This window comes from Pholcus phalangioides, unplaced genomic scaffold, assembly GCF_987345545.1.
Source record: "Pholcus phalangioides strain wild (caught in Gottingen) unplaced genomic scaffold, Ppha-v1.0 ptg000003l_1, whole genome shotgun sequence".
NCBI lineage: Eukaryota > Metazoa > Arthropoda > Arachnida > Araneae > Pholcidae > Pholcus > Pholcus phalangioides.
This window is the reverse complement of record NW_028301596.1, coordinates 31626890-31652670: the sequence shown is the minus strand read 5'-3', so window position 1 is coordinate 31652670 and position 25781 is coordinate 31626890. Positions and strand designations below refer to the sequence as shown.

The window sequence follows — 25781 nt, the reverse complement described above, 5'->3', positions numbered from 1 at the left end:
AGGAATCTGGTTTGCTATTTCTCTGCCATAGCTTGGATGCCGAGTCCGTCAAAATATATATGACCTGCATCATAGATACGTTGATTGCTCAATTCATTCAAAAAGATATGCCAAGAGTCCAAAGAGTTAACTCATTCCCCGCAAAATAAATTTCTAAAATTTTCATTCGATCTCGGAGATTACTTCAAATGTAATATATTGAAATTTGATTCAAAAGAATATTCTTGAAGTTGCGAACCCAAGCCGACATTCTATTTGTTAATGGCAAAACCCTCAAGATTTCCTCTGGGGCCAACTGCACATATTGTTATTATAAACGTGGAACCATTTATGTTTCTGTTGCCCATGTTTTAATATTATCAAGATATTACACAATATTATTTTAAAGATCAAGTTGATAATTTAACATTGTTATTGAACTCTGGTGCAAAATTTATTTTTCATGTATGCAAATTTATTTCTAAACTTATTTATTATAGAGAATTTTGCGATTTCTGAGAAAAAGAACAGGTGTAACTAGAGGATTATATGAATGCGAGATCGTTGCGCGATTTAGCGCAATGTATATGTGCGCGGATAGTGGTATACGTGCACGTCAGGTGCATGTAAATACATATATTACGTATTATAATGTATTTGCTGTTTGTGTGCATATTGCCAGAAATATTGCGTTACATTTTAGGTTTTTTTTTTAATTTTTTACCCCACCACGTCGTGTTTTATTCTAACATTCTTCACTTTATTCTATCTTTATTTTACTCTATCTTTGGTTATAATGGCGCATTTTTGAAACCTTGATTATGGCTCACGAGCTAAAAATCAGTTTCCCAAACTTTTTGTTCCATCGTCCCCTTCTTCAGAAAAAGTTTCTTCTCACCACCCCCCAAAACTCAAGAGAACTCATAGGATCCTATGCTAAACCCAAAGCTTCTACCGACCCCTGGACTCTTGTATCACACCCCGGGGGCGATATTGTCCACTTTGGGAAACACTGAACTAAATAAATAAATTTGAATTTGAATTTTATAAAGTTGATTTCTCAATGAAACACTTTCCCTATACCGTTATCTTTGCACCTGTTGAAAATCGGAAAAAGTCTACTCCATTCAAAAAGGTGTGGGATTTTACAGGGGGTTTGATGATTTTTACTGTGCCGCTTAAAGGATTAACTAGTCCACCACTGAGAGGTCACTGTGTGCGCAGAACCTGAAACATTTTTTGCAATTGTAAATCTCTTTATTCCAAAACTAATTCAATGAACTCATGTTTTTTTTTCAAAAATAAAAAGTACCTAGCTCAAATTATTTGAAGGATTGTTCTACAAATATTGAAATTACTCCGAAAGGGGAAAAAAACATAAATTTTTCTAAAGAATTTTTTATAAAATTGCACTAATTCTTACAATATTGTACAATAGTTTCCGCTGCGATAGTTCTTCTTCTTAATACCAATATTGTGGTGTGTAATAGTTCAATTACAATAATTAATCGCTCCCATTGCTAAATAATCTTTTAGGCTTAAAACACTATTGACAATCAGCGAGATACATTCCCCCCCCCCCCACCCAGACAAATTGACATTTTGAAATCGAACCTTTAGTGAGAAAAGAACAAATTATTTCTACAAATCAATTTATTAGTTATTCATTTTTTAATAGTCAATCAATTAAAAACATAATTATTGTATATTAATTATACTAGTTATTATAGTCACAACTATTGTAGTATTTATTAAAACCACGGATAATGTTATCATTTTTGCAAAGAATGGAACGGACTAATACCCTAACATCGGAAAAAATTCGTTTGTAATCATTGAAACTTCGGATAATGTTATTAGTTTTTTCCCCGTCGACGGTTTTTTTTTTTTTGCTCATCCGAAAGCTAAGGTTTAACCAAACGTTTTTCTTCCTGCAAGTTATAGTTATGAGGCTACTATACTATGTAGGAGAATAAAAAGTGTTCTCTCCCTCCCTTGTTTACAAACATTTCTGAATTTAATGCCGTAAGCAGTTCGAAGTATTCGCTGCAATCCATGTACGTGCTGAGTTGTTTTGCTGAGCCTTCCTGTTATGAAAAGCAAATGTATGAGAGGGAAAAAACACTTTCTTAAGTTTTTGATCAGTTTCTTTCTGTTGACTAGATTTAGATTTCTTTTTCCGAGAGACTTTCTCAAGGGATCTATGGAACTTATTATATACATTAAAAAAACATCGTAATTCGTGATGCACATTTGACAGTTCCATTCTAACGCATCGCAATTGCTGAATAGCAAAAGTGTAGGATTTTAGCTGAAAGAAGAAAAAGTCCCGATTTAGGTAGAATAAAAAAAATAGAACGATTGAACATTTTGCAAACAATATTATACTAACAATTATGTGGGAGAGAAAACAGTTTTTTCGTTTTACCGATACACCATGTGTCAAGGTTTGGTGACACCATTTGTCACCAAAGTCCTGTTCATGCAAACAGGATGTACGGTGAACGCACTGGCAAACGGGACTTCTTTCAGATATACATGCCATTGTTCGGCCGTTGTTATCAGAAACCGCGAGTCGTGATGTGGTGTGGACTGCAATTTCTAATTAATTTTCGAAAATTGAAATTATTAAACCGAACATTGTCACGACATCAAAGCCAGAGGACTTAAATTGCTTATCAATCGAATCCCGGGAAATTCCCGGATCCTGGTATTGAGCAATTTGATTTCCGCTTTCCCAGGAGGATTGAGGAAAAACCCGGGAAACGTTAAGGAGGTTGATAAACGCAAATTTTCCAAAAAACACATTTTCCAATTTTTCAATGTTTAAATACTATGAAATTTTCTGCGTCTATCTGTGTTTAAGTTTTTGTTCTACCGGCAATAAAAATATTTTTAATGTATTTTTACATTAACTGCTGGCACATGCTAATATTTTTCATTAAAATGCGTTTTTCTCAAAACTACGTTTAGTATTAGATAAGGAAATTTTTTCGAACGCCGCTCATTCAAATATCATGAAACTTTGTGTGTCTCTCAACACTTTAGTGTTACACACTTTAACACGAGGACTTTTATGGCACAAAATATGGGCAAATTTTGATGATTTTTGAAAAAGTTGCATGTTGTTGGAGTTCGATAAAAAAAACAACTAACAATTAAAATTCTAAAAGCTCGTGTTAAAGGATGTAACACTATAGTGTTGAGAGGCACACAAAGTTTCATGACATTTGAATGAGCGGTGTTCGAAAAAATGCTCCTCATCTAACAATAAACATAGTTTTGAGAAAAACGCATTTTATAGTGAAAAACATTAGCATGTGTAATGCCTGCCAGCAGTTAATGTAAAAATACTTCAAAAATATTTTTAATACAGGTAGACCAAAAACTTTAACACAGTTAGACACAGAAAATTTCATAATATTTAAAAATTGGAAAATGCGTTTTTCGGAAAATTTGCGTGCACCAACCCCCTTAATCTTTACTTCGCGCCAACTCAAGTCCGGCCCTGGATATAGCCTACTATATCATTTCTGATTTTTATGAATTTTTGCGGCACAAAATACGCAAAAATATGATTGGATATCATAAATTTTGAAACATGGAAGATATTTTCATGTAACAGGAGAACATATATTTATTTCACACGATTCTAAAGTTGAAAAACACAAGGAAACGAGAAAGCAGACATATTAAAACATTACATTTGCACTTATCATTCCGATCAAAAAGAATTATGTTGCATTGAACACGCCACCGTCTAATTGAATCGCATTAGAAAACCAATAATAGTTCACAAACAGAGGCCGGGCTTGAAACTTTTCCTCTGTATGTCCGTGGTGTTTCTACCGATTTAAATTAGAACCGAAGTTTTCAGAATTAGTTCGATGTGTCACTTTCGAAATCGATGTAACTCACGGGAGGAAAAAAAAAAATATTGTCCGTTATTTCATCTATTAGCTGAGATCCTACAGGGTGTCCTGAGTATGACTGATCGTATTTTTTAAATACCATGGTGTTGAAAAAATTAGTTTTGGCAGAAGATTTGCAGGACAGGCCACAAAATACATTTAGGAAGCCCTATCGTCACTAATACAGAATTTTACACACAGGTGGCACCGCAATGCTCACAATAAGTAAAGCTGATACCAAAATATTCAAAATAATAATAATCAAAATTCCCACCGTCAGCCAGGATCGCAGAACGAAATTGGCCTATAGTTTCGTTAAAATGGTTATTGGAATGTCTATGAATTGAAAACTAATTTTTTTTTGTTTGTGTTTTTCGAGGATTTGGAGATTTTGATGATACAAAAGAGCGTCCATCACCGATCCAGGATGTCGCCTCATTAGTCCAATTCAGGGGTTCTTAACCGGGGAACTCGTTGGAGAGAGATTTCAAAGGGGTCAGTAAGCTTGGATGAAAAAACAATAAACTCATTGATAGTGTGTCACTAACATCAATTAACATTGCTATATGCTGAATATTATTTCGTTGGGGGGGGGGGGGGCCGTTGCCTTCATTTTATTGGCACAAGAGGTCCGTTGCTTTCAGTTTATTGGCCCCAACGGCTTCGCGGACTTATGTTACTGGCACAGGGAGTCGGGTAACACAAAAGTTCAAGAACCCCTGGTTCAAGGAATTATGGATGTGAATCAACTACCAATGCTACCTGTCGGTAAGATTTTGTACTAACAACAGAAGAATTTAATGTAAAATAATTATTGTAAGCCCCAGGGGGACCAAATTGCTGTCCGCGAGCTGTTAATGGTGCACCCTGGGGAGAGATGTAAAAATGCAAATATTTTTTTTTTGCATTGAGGAAATAAATGTTCCCTCGGGGTAAGTTACTCATAACAACAGGGCAACCTCTTTAAATATACACTCGGCCCCGCTTAGTCAGATAGCGGATAAACACTTAACCCTTAACCCTTTAAGACGAGATATCTCGCCTCCATAAAGCCTCCCATTTTAGCATCGAGAATCCCAGACATTTTGTGAAGTTATGTTAATACACATCAACCACTATATATATATATATATATATATATATATATATATATATATATATATATATATATATATAATATTTTTTATTGGATAAAGACATTTGGAATTAATGGAAAATGTGTTGCCAAGTTAAGACTTTGTAAAAAAACTAGACTTGAGAGTGGGTACTGGGTTCACACAAAGTATCTCAGTTGTCTTCAGTACGTACATTTAATTAATTATTTTAGTTTTGTTCACTGTTGAACCCACATAGAAAGCGCTTTCTTAATGAAAAGTAAAAATTTTACTTATTCTGATCGTTGTAATTCAATATAATTTTCATTGCATTATTGCATTTTGATGCCTGATTTGTTCCAAAAGCTTGATCCTTCATTAATTTTCAATATGCAAACTACACTAACAGCAATTGAATTGTTCCCGCATAATCGAATACCCCGCTTAATCGGATATTATGTGCTGGAACAGGATATTTCTCTCCTTTTAAGCGAGGCCGGCTGTATTTTGTTTCTCTACCACAAACCTGCTGCCAAAATTATTTTTTTAACATTAAGGGTTTTCATGAAACTGCTATTTAAAAATCGTCGGTCTATGCAAGGACAGACACCCCGTATTTTATGACTGGGTGATTTGTCTCAATCCTTCGTTCCGTCTCGACGGATAGTACAAAACGTTCGTGATATGGAATCAAAAAACTTGCACCTCACCATGGAGAAAAGTTAGTAAATTCACGGTGAGGAATCCGGCCTCGATACTGAAGGAGGCGACGGGCTCTGCTCTATCCCGTGTTCTCTAGCTTTGAGTCGTAATATGTCCAGGCTCGATCGTCCACCATCTAGCTTAGTGGCCGTCGAGTTAAGTGCCAGGAAACCGGGAGGAGAGTGCAAAGACTGTCCGATGCAAGCCGGAATCAGAGGAGAATTCTTTGTCATGTGCGGCGAAACGGTCACAGACGGAGGAAGAACGCTGCTGGCAGCCGTAGAAGAAGACGGTGTGGTACTTGAAGACGCTGCCGAACTCAGCATGTAGACCGACAGCAACGCAGAGCTCAGAGGCGTCACGGCTTTGGGCCAAGATGGAGCGTGAGTACCGATGAAACTGTGGTGTCCGAGCGTCGGGGACGGCACGGAACCGTGGAAGCCCAGCATGTGTGACAAGCCCAGTGGACTCTGTAGACCGGGTACGGGAGCCCAAAGAGGTTCCGGCCCCAAGGGTCCTGTTGCGTGGAGGTGTGCACCGGTTCCGGGATACAATGAAGGCAGATCTGTCGTGCGAGGTCCCAGCAGCAGGTCCACGCCAGAAGGGAGACTTGGGCTTTCACGTCCCATCGCTTTCTCTCGTTTCCTCCATTTCGCCCGTCGGTTTTGGAACCAAACCTAAGAATATAAGAATGAAATATTATGTAACTACACCATAAAAGGGAACGAGTTAGAAATATTAAAAATTCACTATAAATCACTGCTTTACAAAAAAAAATATAGGGTGATTATACTTAAAGTTCGTTTTTGAGAAGGCTGTAAGAAAAGAACCATTGGTCAGAATGACCTGATATTTCACCTGAATATACATGAAGCAATGGGATTTTGTCTGGCAAAAGAAAAAAGGTTCAAACATTGACCGATAGATGACGCTTTACTCGTCATAAGATACAAATTAAAAGACGTGACTAAGAAAAATCGTAGAAAAGTAAATCATCAGGAAAAAGATGTGGTAAATTAGCTGCTACTCAAGAAATGTTCAATATGCTGTCCACCGTTTTCTCCTACGAGACGAAAGCGCTCATCAGCATGTTCCACAACAGATCGAAGAGTATCGGGGTGATGTGAATGTGTTAACCGTGTAATGAGGTTTTTCAACTCAGCTAAGTTCGCAATTGTACCACTGTACACGTAACCCCCCTCCCCCAGAGAAGAAAAAAAAATGAAACCTCCCTTCCTTGAGAAGATTCCGCGTACGCCCATGTCTTGCAAGCTATGGTTATTTTGTGTTATGCATATCAGGAAAATGGGAGATACATTCACCGTAAAATAGATTCTTCATATTGCATTTTTTATATCAGTATCTTTGAAACCACAACCTTTTCTAATGTTTCTAGCAGCCATTGACGAGATATCTCGCCTCCTTATAGAAGCCTCTTATTTTTACACTGAAAAGCCCGGGTATGTTGTAAAATTTATTTCTCAATGAAACACTTTTCCTTCTCCTTTTGCAGCACCGGCTGAAAATCGGGGGAAACCCCACTTCATAAAGAAATATATAGCATTTTCAAGTGTGTTTAGTGATTTCTTCCGTGCTGCGAAAAAAGGTTTATGACGACTCGAAATTAAGACGAAATTTCCATGTCCCTTGAATTTGATAATAACCGAATTCGACTTTATTCAAAAATTCTTTAAAGCGCGGAAATAATTTGGTTATGCATATGCATGTATAAACTTGCGGCCAAATTTTACAACAATCGCCAATGTCATAGGGTTGTCCACCTCAAACACAATTGAGAACAGAGGGAGGGGAGAGAGAAAGAGAGAGAGAGAGAGACGCAAAATCTGCATTAAATCTCGCGAAAGGACATTAATCATCCAATCACAATTCATTTCACTTCGCTGATGGATTGAAGTGCAGAGAAAATTACTACCGGGCTTTCGAATATACTATATAATCTTGCTCGTGATTGAGGAAAACGGAAGGCTGGATGAGCGAGCGCGGGTGAGCTTATCCAAGTATAGCAGCAGCTCTGCTACCATTAGTTTCGACTGAATTGCGTCCGATTTCAGTAAACAAAACGATTGACAGAGACGTTAATGAGTTTACTGTCCACGGCTTGCAAAGCAGTAAACTCGGTTCTATTCGTCTCTCTCTCTCTCTCTCTCTCTCTGGTGAGTCTTGTAATATTGCGCTCGCGTTAAATGCGAAATATACGAGAGCGCATACAAGCCGAAATTAAATAACGGGTAGCCCCGGCGGGTAAAATGGTACTACCTTATAAATGCACCGACGAAAAGCGAAATGAAAATTCTAAACAATGAGTTTGGTGGAGCAGCACCAACGCGTGCTTGTGTGTGTGTGTGTGTGCGCTTACACACCATCTCTCGCCTCTAACCAATTGTTATGATTATTGTTCTTATATTATTGTTATTGGAGGAGCCCGAGCTGGAAATATTTACGCGTGTATATTAATATATTCTTCCGATGATGAGATTATTTGTTCCTAATTTTCCTTGGAAACGACCAAATGAATTATTTTCTGAAGCTGACGCCGCTCTTCCCCCCTTTACGGCACCAACAAATTTATAGTCCGTGGGGAACGTGGGCTCAAATATTAATAACTTTAAGTAAGCAAGCTTAGCGATAGTGTTTTGAGATGGTTCTGTGTGTTCAGCGAAATGCAGTAATTTTCTAAACGAGTAGTGAATGAATGAATGAAAATGAATTGCCGAGGGTATGCGGTGATTGGGGAACGTGTCCCAAGAACTTAAGAGTCACTGTCTTACAGCATTTTCAAAGTATAGTTTCAAGAATATCGTTCACTTCATTGGTTTGAAAATGTGTCGCGGGCCACTTAAGTGATCTGGATCAGAATTACATTTCGGCACAACTCACTGGGTAGTAAATTGCCTATGGCGATAGACCTGAGTTGTGATTGGTTCGAAAAAAAAAAATCTGGATCAGCACCGCGGGTCTCTTCAGTGATCTGTAGATCCGGCCGTTTTAGTGATCTTGAATGATGTCACTGGTTATTCAAGTGATCTATAAATATGCCACGTGTCACTTACACGATCTGTAAATATACCGCATACCAGTGATGTGATCTGTAAATATACCGCATACCAGTGATGTGATCTGTAAATGTGCCGCAGGTCACTTAAGTCATATGCAATGTGCCGTGGGTCATTTAGTGATTTGAAAATACTATATCGCGGGTCGCTTAAGAGATCTAGAAGTATGCCGCGGGCCACTTAAGTGATGTGGAACTGCATTGCGGATCACTTAATCCAACAAAGATCCCAGCTTGGGGGCGTGGCCACCGGTCACTTAAATTATCTGCAGATGTGTCGTGGGCAACTTGAGTGATCAGTAAGTACAGTCAAAGCTCGTTAGTGTGTCACCCGTTTAACACGTCACTTCGCTTAACGGATCACTCAAGTCCGAATTGTCCTCAGGCAGGAATTGGCACAGCTATGGCTTACTCCGTTAACGAGTCACTCTGCTTACTAAGTCATATTTTTGGTCTCTCAAGAGTGATGTGGGTTAACGAGGTTTGACTGTATGTCGCACGTCACCTTGATGACACGTAAATATGCCGCTTAGATCATTTTTGCAAGATTAGGTTTGAGGTTACGGGCCACATCCGATGATTCCAAGGACGAAATTTGGGTTGAGCATGTACGATATAGAGCATGTAATGTGAATCAAAATTATAATATACAAATACAAAAAAAAAACCCACAACCGGCAAACTGGCCAAAGGGATTGATAAAAAAAAGATTATGGATGTGCGAGAAAAAATAATACATAGCATACATACAAGTTTTCCTCATCTTAAGTATGGATAGCTTCTCGATTGATCTCTATATGAATATCGTATTTATTTTTAAACGCGCCAATTGTGGTAGAATTCCCGACCCCCGAGGGGGTAAGTTATTCCACTGATTTGCAACCCTGTTAGACATCAAAACCACAGGAGTTATCATTTTACAATCGGTATTGACGTCGAAGCCGTCGATTGATACAAATACCAAAACAGGCAAAATGCCCAATGAGTGGCTGCAAAAAGATGTCCATAAAAAATATGGATGTCAAATATAATCAAAATACAGCAACCCAAAATAAGAGCAATTATAATGAGAAAAAAAAATTATAATGACATAACTCACGGCCCATTCTATACATCACGTTTAAAATTTTAAATACTGTAGGCCTATTTCAATCATATCCCCCCGCGTACCTTCTCAGGGCCCCCCGGAGCAGGCATATTCTTGGAGACCCCTTAAAAAGGAGTGTACATTCATTGTAAGGCCCCCATTTGACTCGGGGCCCTGGACTAGCCCCAGCCTAGTTACGGCACTGGCTTGCGTTCTTCCGATGTGAAAATGTTATGATACATCTATGAAACTTTAATAAGTAATTCTGCATTTAATTTGAGTTCATTTCTCTGTTGAGAGGGACGTTTGCTAGTCCGTTACCTAAATTGGACTTCGTATAATCAACAAATAAGAATTTATCACATTATGAGGACGTTAATTAAAATTATTGCAATTTCTGATACGGAATTTCAAAAATTCGGTATCACAAAGTGCCCCAGTATATTATTAAAAAAGTGCGCTCATTCCAACTACTTACGGGTTTGTTAACGGGAAGCTATTCCATGAACCGGGTAAAGAATTTTCGTAGAAAATTTTCGAAAGAATCATTCAAGAAAGAAAAAGAAATCACAGCGAAATACAGTGTGCTTCATAAACTTGTAAGTAATTTTAAAATTCTTAAAAATTGAAGGAATTGGTAGGCTATATTATATTGTATTAACCCGCTTTTTTGAGATCCCGCTTATACTGATAAACTACGCTGGAATCAAAATTTCGCCCATAGAGACAATGTCAATGTTCCTTGCTTAATGTGATTTAAAACTTAATCGAACTCAGTGAACCTCATTTAAAATCGAATACAGTGAAATCTCGATATAACGAGACTCAGTGGACCAAGGAAATATATCGTTGCAGAGAGATTATCGTTATATCGAGAGAGGGAGTAGAGTAGCCTATAGCAAATAAGACTTGAAAAAATATCGTTGTAGAGGGATTTCTCATTATATCGAGTAGGCTATCGTTGTTGCGAGATTTCACTGTATTGAAATGCACACGCCAACTGTAAATACATGTGAGCAACTATGCAAATTTATGAAAACTCCAGAATTGATGCCCTGTAATGTCATAGTTATCTTCAGCACGTTTAATTATTTTTTTTCTTTGTTGAGCCCATAGAGGTCGTTAACTTTCTAATAAAAGAAAATGTCTTGAAAAAAAACGCCATGACTTCATGCAATGTCTTAAAATTAGAAAAAACTACGCGAAGAGAAATAATTTCTGTTTGTGTAACAAATGGAATGTTCTGAATGTAATAATAATACTAACTGAAACTGCCAAAGAGCCAAACTGCCAATTCCTCAAAGATCAAACAATACAAAAAAGTGAATTTGCGAGGGAACGGAAGCTCTTGACCAGGATACGGAAAAGAAAATCTCATTTCGACGGTATCGACTAATTTTTGTTGCAATGGTTTTATGCTGAAAAGCCAAAAATTCGACCTCGCCGTGATTGGGCAAAAAAAAGAGGAAATCGCCAAAGATTTGAAAACGCCGAAAATATAAGAACATATAATATGATAATCATAATTTTCAATTCAAAATTTCATTTCTGTTGATTTTCTCTCTCTCGCGTCGGGTTAATTAGCTATTTGAATTAATTTCGTCCTATATATGTTAAGATAAATGTAATAAATCCGATTATTATGAACAATAACCGGTTACTACGAATAATTACCGAGCGTTTTGGTAAGTTTGAAAAATTTCCCTAAATTTATCACTTTTACCGGTGATTGTGCATAGTTAGCCTACCCAAGCGTCTCGTCGTTGGTAAACATGATAAATCATACTTCATAAAGGCCCTACATTACATGATAATTCATGAATGTAAGCCTATTGTATCATTACATCGGGATACGATCGTAAAATTTATTATCATTACACCGATATAATGATAACGACTATATTCATCATACATACAGTAGTAGATTCATTTGCGATTTTTTTCATATTTATCCAAGTCATCAATTACACTTTGGTATTATGCATAATCACAGTTAAAGGCGATAAATTTCAAGTATTTATCAAATTTACCAATGACACTTGGTTACTATGCATAACCACCGATAAAAGTGATAATGTTTTCAGTATTTATGAAATTTATCAACGACACTTGGGTATTATGCATATTCACCAGCAATAATGATAAATTTATCGAATTTACCTAGACGACTTACAAGTATGCATATAAATCGGTTATTGTACATAATAACCGATTTATCACATTTACCGTAACTAGAATATATACACAGTATATATATATTATAGCTGCCTTTGACGCTGATACTGGTAGACCTATGTTATTATGAATATTATATTTTAAATCTGATATTTAATTCATTCTGCTCTGATATATTTTTGCTCGGATAATATAATAATTATATATACAAGTATATTTTTTCGGTATCATCTATATACTACTGTATGAAACTGCGTTCTAATTGTTCCCTGCATAATCAGATTCCCCGCTTAATCGGGTATTATGTGCCGGAATCGTTGGTATCAGTTTGAGCTGGGCTGACTGTATTTCGATACCGCCAATCATATTATAAAAAGAAAAGAAAAAAATCTATGGCATATATTAACGTAGGGAGAGAATATGTCTAATTATCAGAATATAAAAACCAATCTTTTAATGAAATTGAACGGACGATATTAAATCCTCGTTCGTTCCCGTGACGAACATCTAATTTACAAAACACAAAAATTGATTAATTTCCATCCCACTTTGCTCGCATTGGAATAAGGCGTGCCGTATTATTAAGGAAAGAAGAAAAGGATATTTCCTCCTACTCTTCAATGAACTTACGAATTCCGAGAAACAGAATCGAGAATGAAATTAGAATGCAACAAAATAAAATAATGATAATAAATGATGGAGGGAGGGAGAGAGAGGAAAGAAAAAAGCGTCGATTCTCTGGTGTTATTTACTTCGTTAGAAGCGCTTGAGGAAAAACCAATTACGCCCCAGAAAATGAAGATATTCACTCGGATTCGGAGAAAAGAAGAGGACGAGGAGGAGAAGGACACAAAAATAGAAACGGTTCGTATGAAGTAAAGGAGAAATGAGACTCAATTTAGTGTCCCCCCGGCCTCGGAAAATTACGGGGGCACCGGAAAAACGAATCGGAAAAATCGAAATGATCGTTACCGGTATACCACCTCCGATAGGAGGAAGAAAGCACTCTCTGTACATCCATTCCATTCGGCTATACAGTGTACTGGGTGGGAAGTAACAAACACAAAACTCGAGGCGTTGCTTCCATCCCCTCTCTCTATATATATTGCACGTTTCTTATCCAATCACGTACCCCGACAACGAATTTTTCCCGCTCTATAGTACATTACTTGCCGGTACGGATGTATACGTACGGTAGATCTATCCGTTTGGCGGTATATGGCGTCTTTTGGCTCTATTTTTCCTTATCTCTTTTTTTTTTTTTTCGTTGGGGTCTTCAACATTTTGAACCCGAGAGAGAGAGAGCTACATTAATATTTCCGTAAAGTTACGCGGGCCACGTTTAATGGCAGGGGTGAATCACAGAGGTTGGACAGCACCCCTCCCACATAACTGTGGCTACGCAATGAGTTGTGGTAAAATTTGAACTAACTTTACAAAAAAATTTAAAAATATAATTACTCTGCATCAATAATTAATTAATAAACAATCATTAATTATTAAGTAGTTATTAAAAATTTGACAAATTTAGATCGCCCTCACTTTGAGAGTTTCGTACAACAATACCCCTAGGAATATTAGTCGGATGTTAAAAAAAACCAACTTCAAAAGCAAATTCATCAATATTTATTATCATTCCATAAAAAATTTTCTGCTGAAATTCGGGTCCGAGGGGCTCTTGAGATGGGTACCGTGAATCCACCTGCAATTCGACTATAAATTCATTCAGTTGCTTCACAGGTTTCAATGGCGTCTTAACGATTTCGGCGGCTGGGCTGGAACAGACATTTTTGCCTCCTACGAGCAATGATTTGATATATAGTATTTATGGAATAAATCGGCATCTCCAAGAAGGCATATCATTACAGAATGCTGAAAATTATTAGAATTATTCAGAAATTTTCAATACTTCCTGATTTTTTGTTCTAATTTGGGAGTAGGGCCTATGTGCAAAAAAAAAAATCAACAACACTATCACACGGATAGGTTATGCGGTTGATTCAACCTAGATAGGCAATGCTGCACGTGTTGCAAAAACTAGTCGGTTTTTTTTTTGTGTTTTTTTCTGGGGAATAATTGGGAGATGGCAGCTTTTGAATGTTGTTGCTAAATGAAACTTAATCCGTTTTGTTAACTTTTCACGTTATGTAAAAATTAGGGCTGCTCCGATTTATCGATCAATTGTTAATCGCAGTTAAAATTTTCAGTTGCGTTAATCGACTCGATCAATTCGATTAAAATTTTTAATAAAAGTTTGTGAATTAACTCGATTTTTTTGAAAAAACCGATTAGATGTCATAAAAATGATGTTCTATACAAAACATTTGGATAAGTGACCATATTTCAAAATATTTGAATCAATATTTTCATCAAATTAGACTCAATCGAAACTGATAATTTCACTTTCAAAGTGAGTTTGATTGGAGATAGGTGTCGCTGTGATAGTTCTGTATTAAAAGAGTTTTAAAAGAAGACCAAAATTTACTGTCTCCATTGTGAACAGTAGTTTTTCGTATTCTTGTGGAAGCATCAGCTCATCTCCTCACAAGTACCATTCGGGAGGAGTTCAGCATATAAAATTGCTTGAAGCGGATAGCCTTAATTTCTTAACCTATATTCCTAAATTTGTTTACATCTACCGAATAGGTGTGTGAAATCAATATAATATATTTTTATAGCATCTATTAATATAATGTTTTCACAAAACTATTCGATTAAAATTCGATTAATCGATTAAATTTTTTTGATTAACCAGTTGAAAATTGTGATAGATTTCCAGCCGTAGTTAAAATGTGTGAAATTAATTAATCCCAACGGTAGAGGAATGATTTCTTTTTTGTACACGTGAGTAGTTCTTTCTTTTCCACGTAAGTAGAAATTTCATAAGCATTCTTCTCATCATGCTTTAAGAATCTGGCGAAGTATTTCGCGGGACGGTAGGAAATTCTCACTGACCGACACGAGTTCGCGGACCGATAAGACCAGATGTGTCCAGCCTTACATCTTTTACAGATTTCAAGGCGTTCCCAAGGGATGGACGTATCTAGCGTTTATTTATAAATTAAATGTTTGTATAATGTAAAATAACGAATATGATGTAAATGTCTGAGCATATGAGCGTCCTCGCGCACGAACAAGCGTCTTTTAGCGCCTCAGAGCCTCCGTTGCGCTACCACTAGGTCAATCGTTGTGATCTTGGATATAGTTCTTGACGTCCGATAGTCCGCCGACCAGCTGTTGAGAAATACTGGTCTAGTACAGGCTACAACACACACTTCATCCCAGAAATTCAAATTCGGAATTTATTTATTTAATATTGAAATCTAAACTTCATCTTCACGCGGATATTATAAACACAGAAAAAAATTGTCGATTTTCTCCAAAGCTTCCTACATTCGCTTTTTAAATATGGTGGGCCTACATGACAATTCGCTATTTGTGTTCAATAATGTTTTGATAGCACTATAAGCTCATGCTGCATGAAACAAATGAATGATATAATTTGTGTGGTAACGAAAAATATCTTAATATTGTATGAATAATTATATCGAAATATAAAAAAAAGCAAACATTCTGAACACCTGCGGCGCACAATTTCTTAAGAAAAACACGAAATAGTAAAAATGGGACGGGGGTGCAAAGACAAGAAAAGTGAACTCTAAATCAAACGACAAGTTATTTATCCAACACAATGTAACGGGGAGAAATACATTAAAATTGGCGCCATATGAAGGGTAGACTATCGAAATTGAAAAACATTTTTCTGAAAAAACATTAAAATATTAAAAAAACCTCTAGAGATGGCAAAATACATGATATAAAATAAAATGTCCTCATAGATACCTAAATACGTAAATATAAGTGATTGTATTTAATGTGATTTTAATAATATATAAGTAGTAATTGTAAATGAATTCATCAGTCAGGGCCGGTTCTGGACATGTTTCAAGTGTGAGTGAATGATATTTTGATGATAAAAAATCGCCCCTCCCCTTCGGTTGGCACCCTAAAAAATCTGCCCCCTTTCAGAAGTGGCGTCTTCTGCGGCCACTATGTTCGCAAAATTCAAGATCCAGCCCTGTAATCAGTTGCATTTCACATTGATGGGAAAAAACAATTCAGTTTCGAAGAGTGCGATCCTTGAAAGAGGGAAGCGTGTATTATAATCTCATAAAAATAGTTGAGCCAATAAAATTTATTCCATGCCATCTGGAAAATGCATTTCAAAGTTATCGTTTTATTCATTTATTATTACAATTTACCGTGTATAAGAACATAATTATTCAATATATATTTTTACAACCCCACTCACTAATTTGACTTCACTTCTTATAACTTGCATGTTGTGAGTGATAAAATAACATAAGTAGGGCAGGAAAATACTGAACGTAGGCCCTACACGTTCAGTATTTTCCTGCGCATAATCCACGAATTATACGTTACAAAAAACATGGATTTTTTTAGATTTTTCTTTCTTTGAGGGTGGAATAGAGATAAGTTTTTTAAACTTATTTATAAAACATAATTTTATAAAGATTTATATATGAATGGGAATGAAAAATTCAACATTTTCTCTTCGATATGATAAACAACCCTTTCCATTCCTCAAGATTTCATTATTAATGAATAAAATTTTCACGTGCGGATCTCACTACGGCCTAAATGGAAACATTTTTTTCAAAGCAGCGCAATTCTTATCTGCCAATTAAAAGGTAAAATTCGGTTTGTGTACGCGTATTATGTAGTGTTTCCTTAATGATTCATATTGCAAATGTGACTAATTACACACTTCTAAAACTATTTCTTCCATTATTTGGATAATAGTTTCTACGCTGGTCAGAAAATAAATCAACGAAAGTGCTTTAGACCGGGATTATACTATTAAAGATATTTTACAAAACTTGATAAAAACAACTAATAAGTTTATTCGTTATATTGACTCGAACTTAACCAATATGCTTATTGGTTCATTTTTTTTAAGTTTTATAAATGAACATTCATAAAACTTTTATAGTGTAATCCCAGCCTAATCGCCAGGTCTGAATTCCGTTGATTTGAGAAAAAAATGTCATCGTATTATCCGCATGTGAAAATTTCATTTACTAATAATGAAATCTTAAGAAATGGAAAGCTTTGATTGTCACGTTTTTGTAGAAAAAAAATTCGATTTTTCTACTCGCGTATTTTTTCGCCGTCTGTGGAATCTTGAAAAAATTATTTTTTGAATATATATACATATATATATTTTGTTTTTACAATACTTTTTTCATTCTAACCTCTCTGAAAAGAAGAAACTTGCGGATAAGAGGAAGTTATACAATCCGCAGTGTATAATGCAACTAGGAGATTATAACGCATGAAAAAATACGGTACATTTCTTTCATTCAGAAATTTCACTTCGAAAACTTAACTGCGCCGACATCCAATAAGAAATAATGTCATATTAAGAAGGTTTTTCAACAGCTGACTGATGCGAAAATGAATTCAGGAAAGAAAGAAAATTTAACTGCCTTTGCGGGGAATCGAACCCCGTCCTATCACTCGCCGGGTGAGCGCGCAGGGATTTCCAACGTAAAGTTTCAACAGGAAACCTTGATAGCTAAAAAATTGAAAATTGTATGTTTTCGTGTTTAAGAAATTTGCGGGTTTGGTAATGTTCTGGCACCTGTAAGAATTCAAATGAACTGTTGTTCATTTGATGTTTCCCCTTCACCTTTGAAAATGGGAATTTTCAATATTTTGTAGAGCAGGCATCTTCAACCCGTTGCTCGAGAGTACCATACCATGCCCCCTGAGGCGCTCAGGATGCTCGATGCTCTTGTCCGATTTGGTGCTCGTGAGCACTTGAGCAATGTTCCAATTAAACATCTTATACAAATTGCATTCAAAGATTAAAATCCTCCTGATTTCATGCATTTGTATGTCAAACATGTCGTAAGGGTGCTCTTCTTTTGATGAAGGGTGCAGGCAGTGCTCGCGACTAGAAAAAGGTTGAAGACCTCTGTTGTAGAGTGATAAGCGAGGACTCTCGATACTTTTTTTAAGGCATTACACGGGGTCTTGGACGCATAGGAGGGTCTCATGATCATTTCAGATCCGGTAGCATGATTTTCAAGAGAAAGCATGTAAACCGGCAGGATATAAATTTCAACCTGATAAGAGCACCTGAACAACACTTAATATCCATGATGCTCTTAAGATGGTCCTAAAGTCGATGAGTAGCCACGCGGTTGGGCCTCTGTGAACCTATTGAGAGCCATATTCACGAATCAAGATCTTTGATTGTAACCATCACCACAGAAGAAGAGCACCAGTACAATAACTCAGATTGAATAATCCTTGCATATAGAAATGTCCACTCCACTTGTCAATACAAGATTCATCGAAAGACTGGTTATTTGTGGAGATGAAGATTACAAGGAAGAGAAAATTCATCACTTCTAGAGCACTCGTCCGGCAAGCGAGAGACCGGGGTTCGAGTCCCCGTGGGGGCAGTGACGAATTTTCTTCCTTGTAATCTTCATCTCCACAAATAAATAGTCTTTCGATGAATCTTGTATTGAATAATCATTATCTGAGTTGTCGGTGAATTTCTCCTGACAACGAAATCAAGCATCCATCCTCAATGATTCAAGTGAGCACCATGACTTCCCTCAGCGTAGTCCTGGCACGGCTCTAGCATGGTAGCCCGGACAAATTCTATAACATGTTTTTTTGTACTATAAGTTCACTGTATAGGAATCCCACCAAAGATCTCAGTCTAAGAAGCCTGGATGGAGTCTAGGTTGAGGGAGCCATGGTAAGCACCGAGATTCTCGCGAGAAAAAGAAAAATTTTATGTCTATTTAAAATGTGCCCCTTAACTTTTTATTCCAGATATAGTGGGCACATTCTCTTTTATTTCACCTGATCAAACTTGTTGTTTCTCTGCGCACGAAATTTTGATACCTCGATATCTGCGCGAAATGATAAAATAACATGCTATACCTTATACAATATAGGGATTATATTTTTTTCTTTGTACAGCAAAAAAAAACTGTACACGGAAGCATTCTCAATTTCAGACCCTAAACATCCATAGCAACTTTGTAAACGTATTCATCATGAGAAAATGATGTCTTTCTTCATTACTTTTGTCCATATCCAATAAACGGGTAAAATAAAATAACATTTTATCAGTAAAATATATTTTCTAGAAGGCACTCTATATACAGTATTATATGACATACGAGAAACATCAATGAACTGGAAAACTTCTTCCATTTATCAAATAAAACTGTTATTTTTCGATTGACATTGATGACCGGTTTCTAATTAATGTGCCGAATAGAAAAAAATTAATCTAATATGATATTAACTAATATTTTTTCATTAAGAGTATTAGTTAGATCATCACATTTGCTTCGACATTTTAACAGTTGTTGCTTGCATACGGTACATTAATATCAGCAAACTGCACAGAGAACTTATTTTACTTTTAGAGAACTTATTTCACATTTATAATTGGAAAATATGCGCATTTTACTAATAATAATTTACCGTATGCATATATATGAACTATTGAAATTTTGAAGCAAATGTTGTAATTCAATATATATTAGCTTATAATATTTTTCTAATATAAATGTTATATTAACTTTTCCTACGTGGCACATTAATCAAAAACCGGACATCAATGTCAATCGAAGGATTATAACAGTTTTATTTGATAGGTGGCAGAAGGAGTTCCAGTTCATTGATGTTTCTGACATGTAATTTAATACTGTACTCCCTGTATTTATAATTATTTTCTAGAGAAAAAACATTTTTAATGATAAAATTTTACTCTTACACGTTTATTTGTTATGGACAAAAGTAAGCCTTCTCGGATGCATAGAGTTATATAGAGATGCTATAGGTTCTTCCACGATAATGGGATCAGTTGTCGCTTAGGCAAATGCCTCGATTTTCACGTGGAAATTGACGAGGGCTATATAATGTTGGGGCCCTCCGATTAGTTCGATAAGGAGTTTGGAACCGACCCCCTTCCGGAGGGAGAATTTATGGTTTTGTCACCTGTGGGCTACTTAAATTTGTCGCCTTCACCCATTCTAGCCTAGTTTTCTCGAGTTCCTGTAATTATCCGCTATGGATTATAGCTCGCTTAGGCCCCTCCCACACAGTAAAAATTCCTCTGTCTGTCATTCTTTTGGCCGTTCACATGTTTTCACATCCTCTAGATCAGTGTTTCTCAACCGCCAGGCCGCAGCCCGGTACCGGACCTTGACATCATTCATACCGGGCCGCGAGTGATCAGCCGTTTCATTTTTTCTCATTCATTTTCCGTTGTCTTGTGTTTAACCCGGCCTTCCACTCCCAAAAATGAATAAAACTGGGTCGCGGGTTTGCCAAGGATGAGAACCACTGCTCTAGGTCATTCTTTTGATTACTCACATACTTGCACGTTGCTTTCGTCACTCACATGCATCCACACTCTATAGGTCAGGTGTTTCCAACTAAAAACTTCTCGCAGAAACCTCGATGATAATGAAACTGTTCCAAGGAACTCACACCAATTGGAAACGTATGCCCTAGACCAGTGTTTCTCAACCGCCGGGCCACGGCCCAGTACCGGGCCCTAACACCAGTCATACCGGGCCGTGAGAGATTCACAGTTTCATTTTTCCCATTAATTTCTCGTTAATTGTGTGTATGACCGGGCTTTTCACTTACGCAAAAGAGATTTACCGGGCCGCGGGCTTCCAAAGATTGAGAACCACTGCCCTAGACCACTACATTAGGAGAAGAGGTGGGTTCGATTCCCTGCAAGAGCAGTTGAATTTTCTTTTTTTCCTGAATTCTTCTTCGCATCAGCCAGTAGTTGAAAACCTTCGTATAGTTCTAAAATGCAATGTACTAATGCATGTACTTCGTCATGTACTAAAAATGTAATGGTTAGACTATCAACATGTATCGTGCAATTACATAATGCAATACTCTCCAACGATATGCTGCAGTCATTTTAAAAAGGCTGAGCATGGGCGGAGATACGGGGGGCCGTGGGGGGGGGGGGGCATTACCCCCCCCCCCAGCGTCAAAGGTGGAATCGACTGCTTTAATGTATATATGCATATATATATGAGCTGACATCATCATCATCATCGTGCCCCCCCAGCAATAATGACCTTGCCCCCCCCCCCCCAGACTTCCAAGTCAATCCCCGCGTATGGCTGGGATATAAGTCGTAGTCGTGATTTACGTTAGTTTTGTGATGTATATGATAATTCAATTTATATTTTGTTTCTCCCCTCTCTGCAACAAGTTACAATACTTCCATAATACAGTCCACGCCACTTTATGTGATCATACCGGGACTCGGGGGGTTTCTGATAACAAGTACGGTGACCATACATCCCGTTTCGTCAAATAGGGGGGGGGGAAGAGAATTGGTAAAACGGGACAACGCCGTTTTGTTTTGTTTTCCTACATAATTGGTTGCAAAATGTTTAATCGCTGTTTTTGTTGTTTTTAATTCTAAACCGTGACTTCCCCCTTTAACCTAAAATCTTACATATTTAATTTTTTTTTTATTTAGCCACATTGTGAGGCATTAGAATGAAACTGTGTAAGGTATATCATGAATTGCATTGTTTAATGTACAAAACGTTTCATAGATTCGTTGAGAAAACCTCTCGGGAAAAAGAAATGTGAATCTGGTCAACAGAAAGAAACTGATCAAGAACTGAAGGAAAGGGTTTTATTTTATTTTTTTTTTTGTCATGCATTTCCATTTACTATAAGAAAGACATTGCAAAAGCAGCTCCACGCACACACACGGATCACAGAGAATTCTATGAAACGATTAAAGGAGTACGGAAATGTTTGTCAACAAAGGAGGGAGGAGAGAACATCTTCTAGCCTCCTGCATAGTCTGATAACAATAACTCACAGGGAAAAAAAATTAAGTTTGGATAAACCTTAGCTTCAGAGAATCCGCAATAAAAATTCCCGATAACTGTAAACAAATTTTTCCCACGTTATGATATTGGTCCGATCCATTTTTTGAAAAAGTGATAACAATACCCGAATTATAACGTTATCCGTGATTTTAATAAGCGACGTCGACTGTATTAACAAGTATGTTGCACTAAATGTGGGGACACGAACACAAAACACAAGTGGTGTGTCTAACTTCACCACTATTCCATGCATTCACAGAAAACTCTCTCCCTCTCTCTCCCCCTCTCCAGAACATTTCCATTCAAAGTGTCATTAAATTAACTATTCTTTGCATTTTTTTCTCAACGGTGAGTCGCAACCGGTGTGCCACCGCAGATACGTGTATCAATTACATTCAAACTAGAAGTATCTAGAATTATTTAAAATTTTTAAAACCGAAACAGTATTAGCAGTATTAATAGGTATATAATAAATGCATATTTTGAGACGGCCTGTATATATTAAAGTGTTCTAGGTCAGTGTTTCTCAACCTCTCTGAATCCAAGGATCAGTAGAATGTCTGAAACAATTCGACGGACCGCAAAATTACAACATGATAGAGTCCCGTATTTTACGGGACTGTCGGAACAGGTAGATTTATGAATGTTCTATTTTATGCAATTTTATGCGGTTTTATAAAATTTTTGACAGTTTCACACCATTTTAGACAGTTTTATACTACTTTATACAGCTCTGTCCAGTTTTTTTTAATGAAGCTTATTTTAAGTTGGAACGCTTACTAAACTCGTGAATAAAGATATAGCTTATTAATCATATTTTGATAAGTAGGCCGATTTCTAGAACGATGTTTCAATTCACAGAGATTTCTAGTAATCCTTTATTTCCAAACTATTTGTAATTTTTTGGTAACTTTAGCAACACAATTGTTGATTTTGCCGACTTATGGTCAACATTTTGGTGACAATTGATAATGTCCCGTATTTAAGACCCTTCTCGTATTTTAATTAATGCAATATAGCCATAAAGGCAAAACTAATGAGTTTTTTTTTTGAGGAAATACATCTTTGTTTATTGCAATTTTTGCAATAATTAGCAAATTCAATGTAATTTCTTTTTCGCTACAATTAGTGATATCCCGTGTTTAGGGTTGCAATTTCCTCGATGAGATATGGTGACGCAAAGTATGAAGTTGTAATTTTTATTTGAACCCACACATATATAAGGATATTACTAGTATCAATTACAACAATAGAACATTTTTGCAATTCATTTAGAAGTAAATTATCAAGTCTGCCTGGGGACCAACCTCGCCATCGTCGAGGATCCGAGTATAGGTTGAGAAATGCTGTTTTAGGTAAATTGGGAAGGGGGGGGGGGGAGTTATATATAGCCTAAGTAACGCTGATATTTTTTGCGGTCGATTTGATTAGATTTGATTAGATTTTAAGATAAATAACTAAATTCATAAAAAATATAGGTCCTATATAAAATATTACGAATGGTCCGTCATATGAACCTAAGAGATACATGATGGATAATGAGTAAGTACCTGGACCCTGGCTTCGCTGAGATCAAGTCTCATTGCTAGTTCCTCCCTCGTGAAGACGTCTGGGTACTGGGTTTTTTCGAAAGCCCTCTCCAGTTGGTGCAGTTGGTATGTGGTGAATGTCGTCCTGCTCCTCCGTATTTTGCGAGGCTTGTTGGAATCGTCGGCGCTCTGCCCTCCAGCCGATGAAGGTCCCGGTTCCCCGACGTCGCATTCTATTGGCGACTGGGCCGAGTTATCGAGCGGGATCCGTTCGTCGATTTCACCGACGAGGGTACCGTCCACTTCGACAGCGGAGGTCGTCGAATGATCATCGTTGACATCATTGATACTTCGTCCATTGCTGTGATGCTGCTGCTGCTGATGATGATGGTGATGATGTCCACTCACTATGTTGTCCCTGCGATGAATATCGCGCCGATCTTGTACCAAGCGGCTAAGAGTGTCTCGTAGTGTAAAAGCCGGATCTGGGGGGAAAAAATCATATAAGGTATCATGCGAAAGCTGCACGGAATGATTTCAATATAAAATTCATGCATTTTTGACCACGCTAAAATCTACATATGCTGGGTGATTCTAAATTTATGGGATATAAGATACTTTAAGAAGAGATATAAGACCACAACACTCTCCTAAACAAGCATTTTTGTTCATAGAATATATGGTCGAAATGAAAGATAGTGGAGGGCGTTTTTAGAGAGGCAAAACAGCACTTCACCAAAAACAAATATTTTTTTCCGACGGATTTACGGCGATATGTGCTATCAACCATTTGAGGGTGCATATGCACCTTCGGATTGGATTAGTTTGTTTTTTATTAGTGCGATGACCCTCAAGGTTATGCTTGACAGCGATCAAGCATTACAATGACTTGTGATTGAATTTTCATTACCCAGGTTGCGTCATGAGAAGGCCTACCACATTACAATACCCTTCACCCTCGAATGGTTAAATGCACTTATTGCAGCAAATCCGTCAGAAAAATATGATATTTGTTTTAGGTGAAGTGGTGTTTTGCACTCTCTAAAATCACTTTCAACCCCCCTCCTTCCTGCCATTGCGATTCGATCACACATTCAAAACTGATTGTTTAGGAGTTACCACGTTTGGGTATAACATTCATGGTCAATCAAGTATGTCCCATGAATTTAGAATCATCCTGTGTACAGTGTACTGCCACTATTTATTCAATCATTGCCACCGCAACAGTAAATATCCTCCATTTTAACCAATATTTTCATCATTTATATTTTCACTTCCCAAACAGAGCTGCCTTAAAAAGATGCAAACATTTTTTTAAAGCCTTCCACAAAATCTATTCAAAATGTCGCCTAGCGATTTAACGCTGAATCACATTTTCAATAGCAGACTAAAATCATATTTTGCGAAAAAGTCAGAATGGGCAAAATTTTTTAATCGAGAGTCTTTTTGATATCGTGACTGTGGGGCCCAGGACCGTTGACCCACTCATTAAGATGCTATTAACAAGTGCTGTTAATGCACGCTTTACAGAATAACTACATTTTGAATATTAAAACTTATCCTATAAGAATGGGATATCACACAATGATATCTTCTTCCGTATACCGAAAGCATGAATGTGCAAATTTTCCTCTTTTTTTTAATCAACTGGTTGGATACTTTATTTCGCTATCTAAGTTTTTTGCCTGAAACGCGAATGTGCCTCCCTATTGAAACACGTTACAAAACTTTTTAGGAAAATAACTTCCATAATGTAACATGGGTACAGTGAACATTCGAACGTCATTTCCCACGATCTTCGAAGCACATTAGAACTTCGTACTTCTGTCATGAGTAGGACGATAAAGTATTTTAATGGTCAGGAGACAGTATTTAAGGACCAGCCCTAACTTTTTTTAAAATATAATATAGCAACAGTTGAAGTTTTAATTCACAATTAATAAACCCCTGTGCAATAACTGAATAATTCTTGAATATGCATTATATGCTTAACAAAAATCCAACGAGAGTCGAAAAAGAATGCTGTCTGAAAAAAAACAAAAAGTCTATTTTTTTTCACCATGTTATTGATCAAATAGGTGACCTGTTTTTAAGAATAACTTTCGAATACATTTATCTCTCTCACGCATAGGATCTACTAACAAAAGTACATTTATATAAATGTTCTGTTAAATTTCAAACAACTTCGTTTCATTTGGCTTTTTAATTCTGACACTTACTCACTTGAAAACTGTAGCCCATTTGCACATATGTATCTCACACAATAAACTGATATCCAGCATATTGTCCCAAT

The 25781-nt window shown here is 36.8% G+C and overlaps 1 protein-coding gene across 1 annotated transcript in view; it reads right to left on the bottom strand.

Moving 5' to 3' along the window:
- Window positions 1-5095: 5095 nt before the first annotated feature.
- LOC149088406 (uncharacterized) overlaps window positions 5096-25781 on the bottom strand; it is a 29817-nt gene continuing 9131 nt past the window's right edge. Inside the window, exons 2-3 of the mRNA XM_089252936.1 lie at window positions 23510-23973; window positions 5096-6363 (exon numbers count right to left, since the gene is read on the bottom strand). Of these exons, the coding sequence (XP_089109062.1) occupies window positions 5716-6363; window positions 23510-23973 (1112 nt within the window). The 3' untranslated portion in view covers window positions 5096-5715. The remainder of the gene's footprint in view (window positions 6364-23509; window positions 23974-25781) is intronic.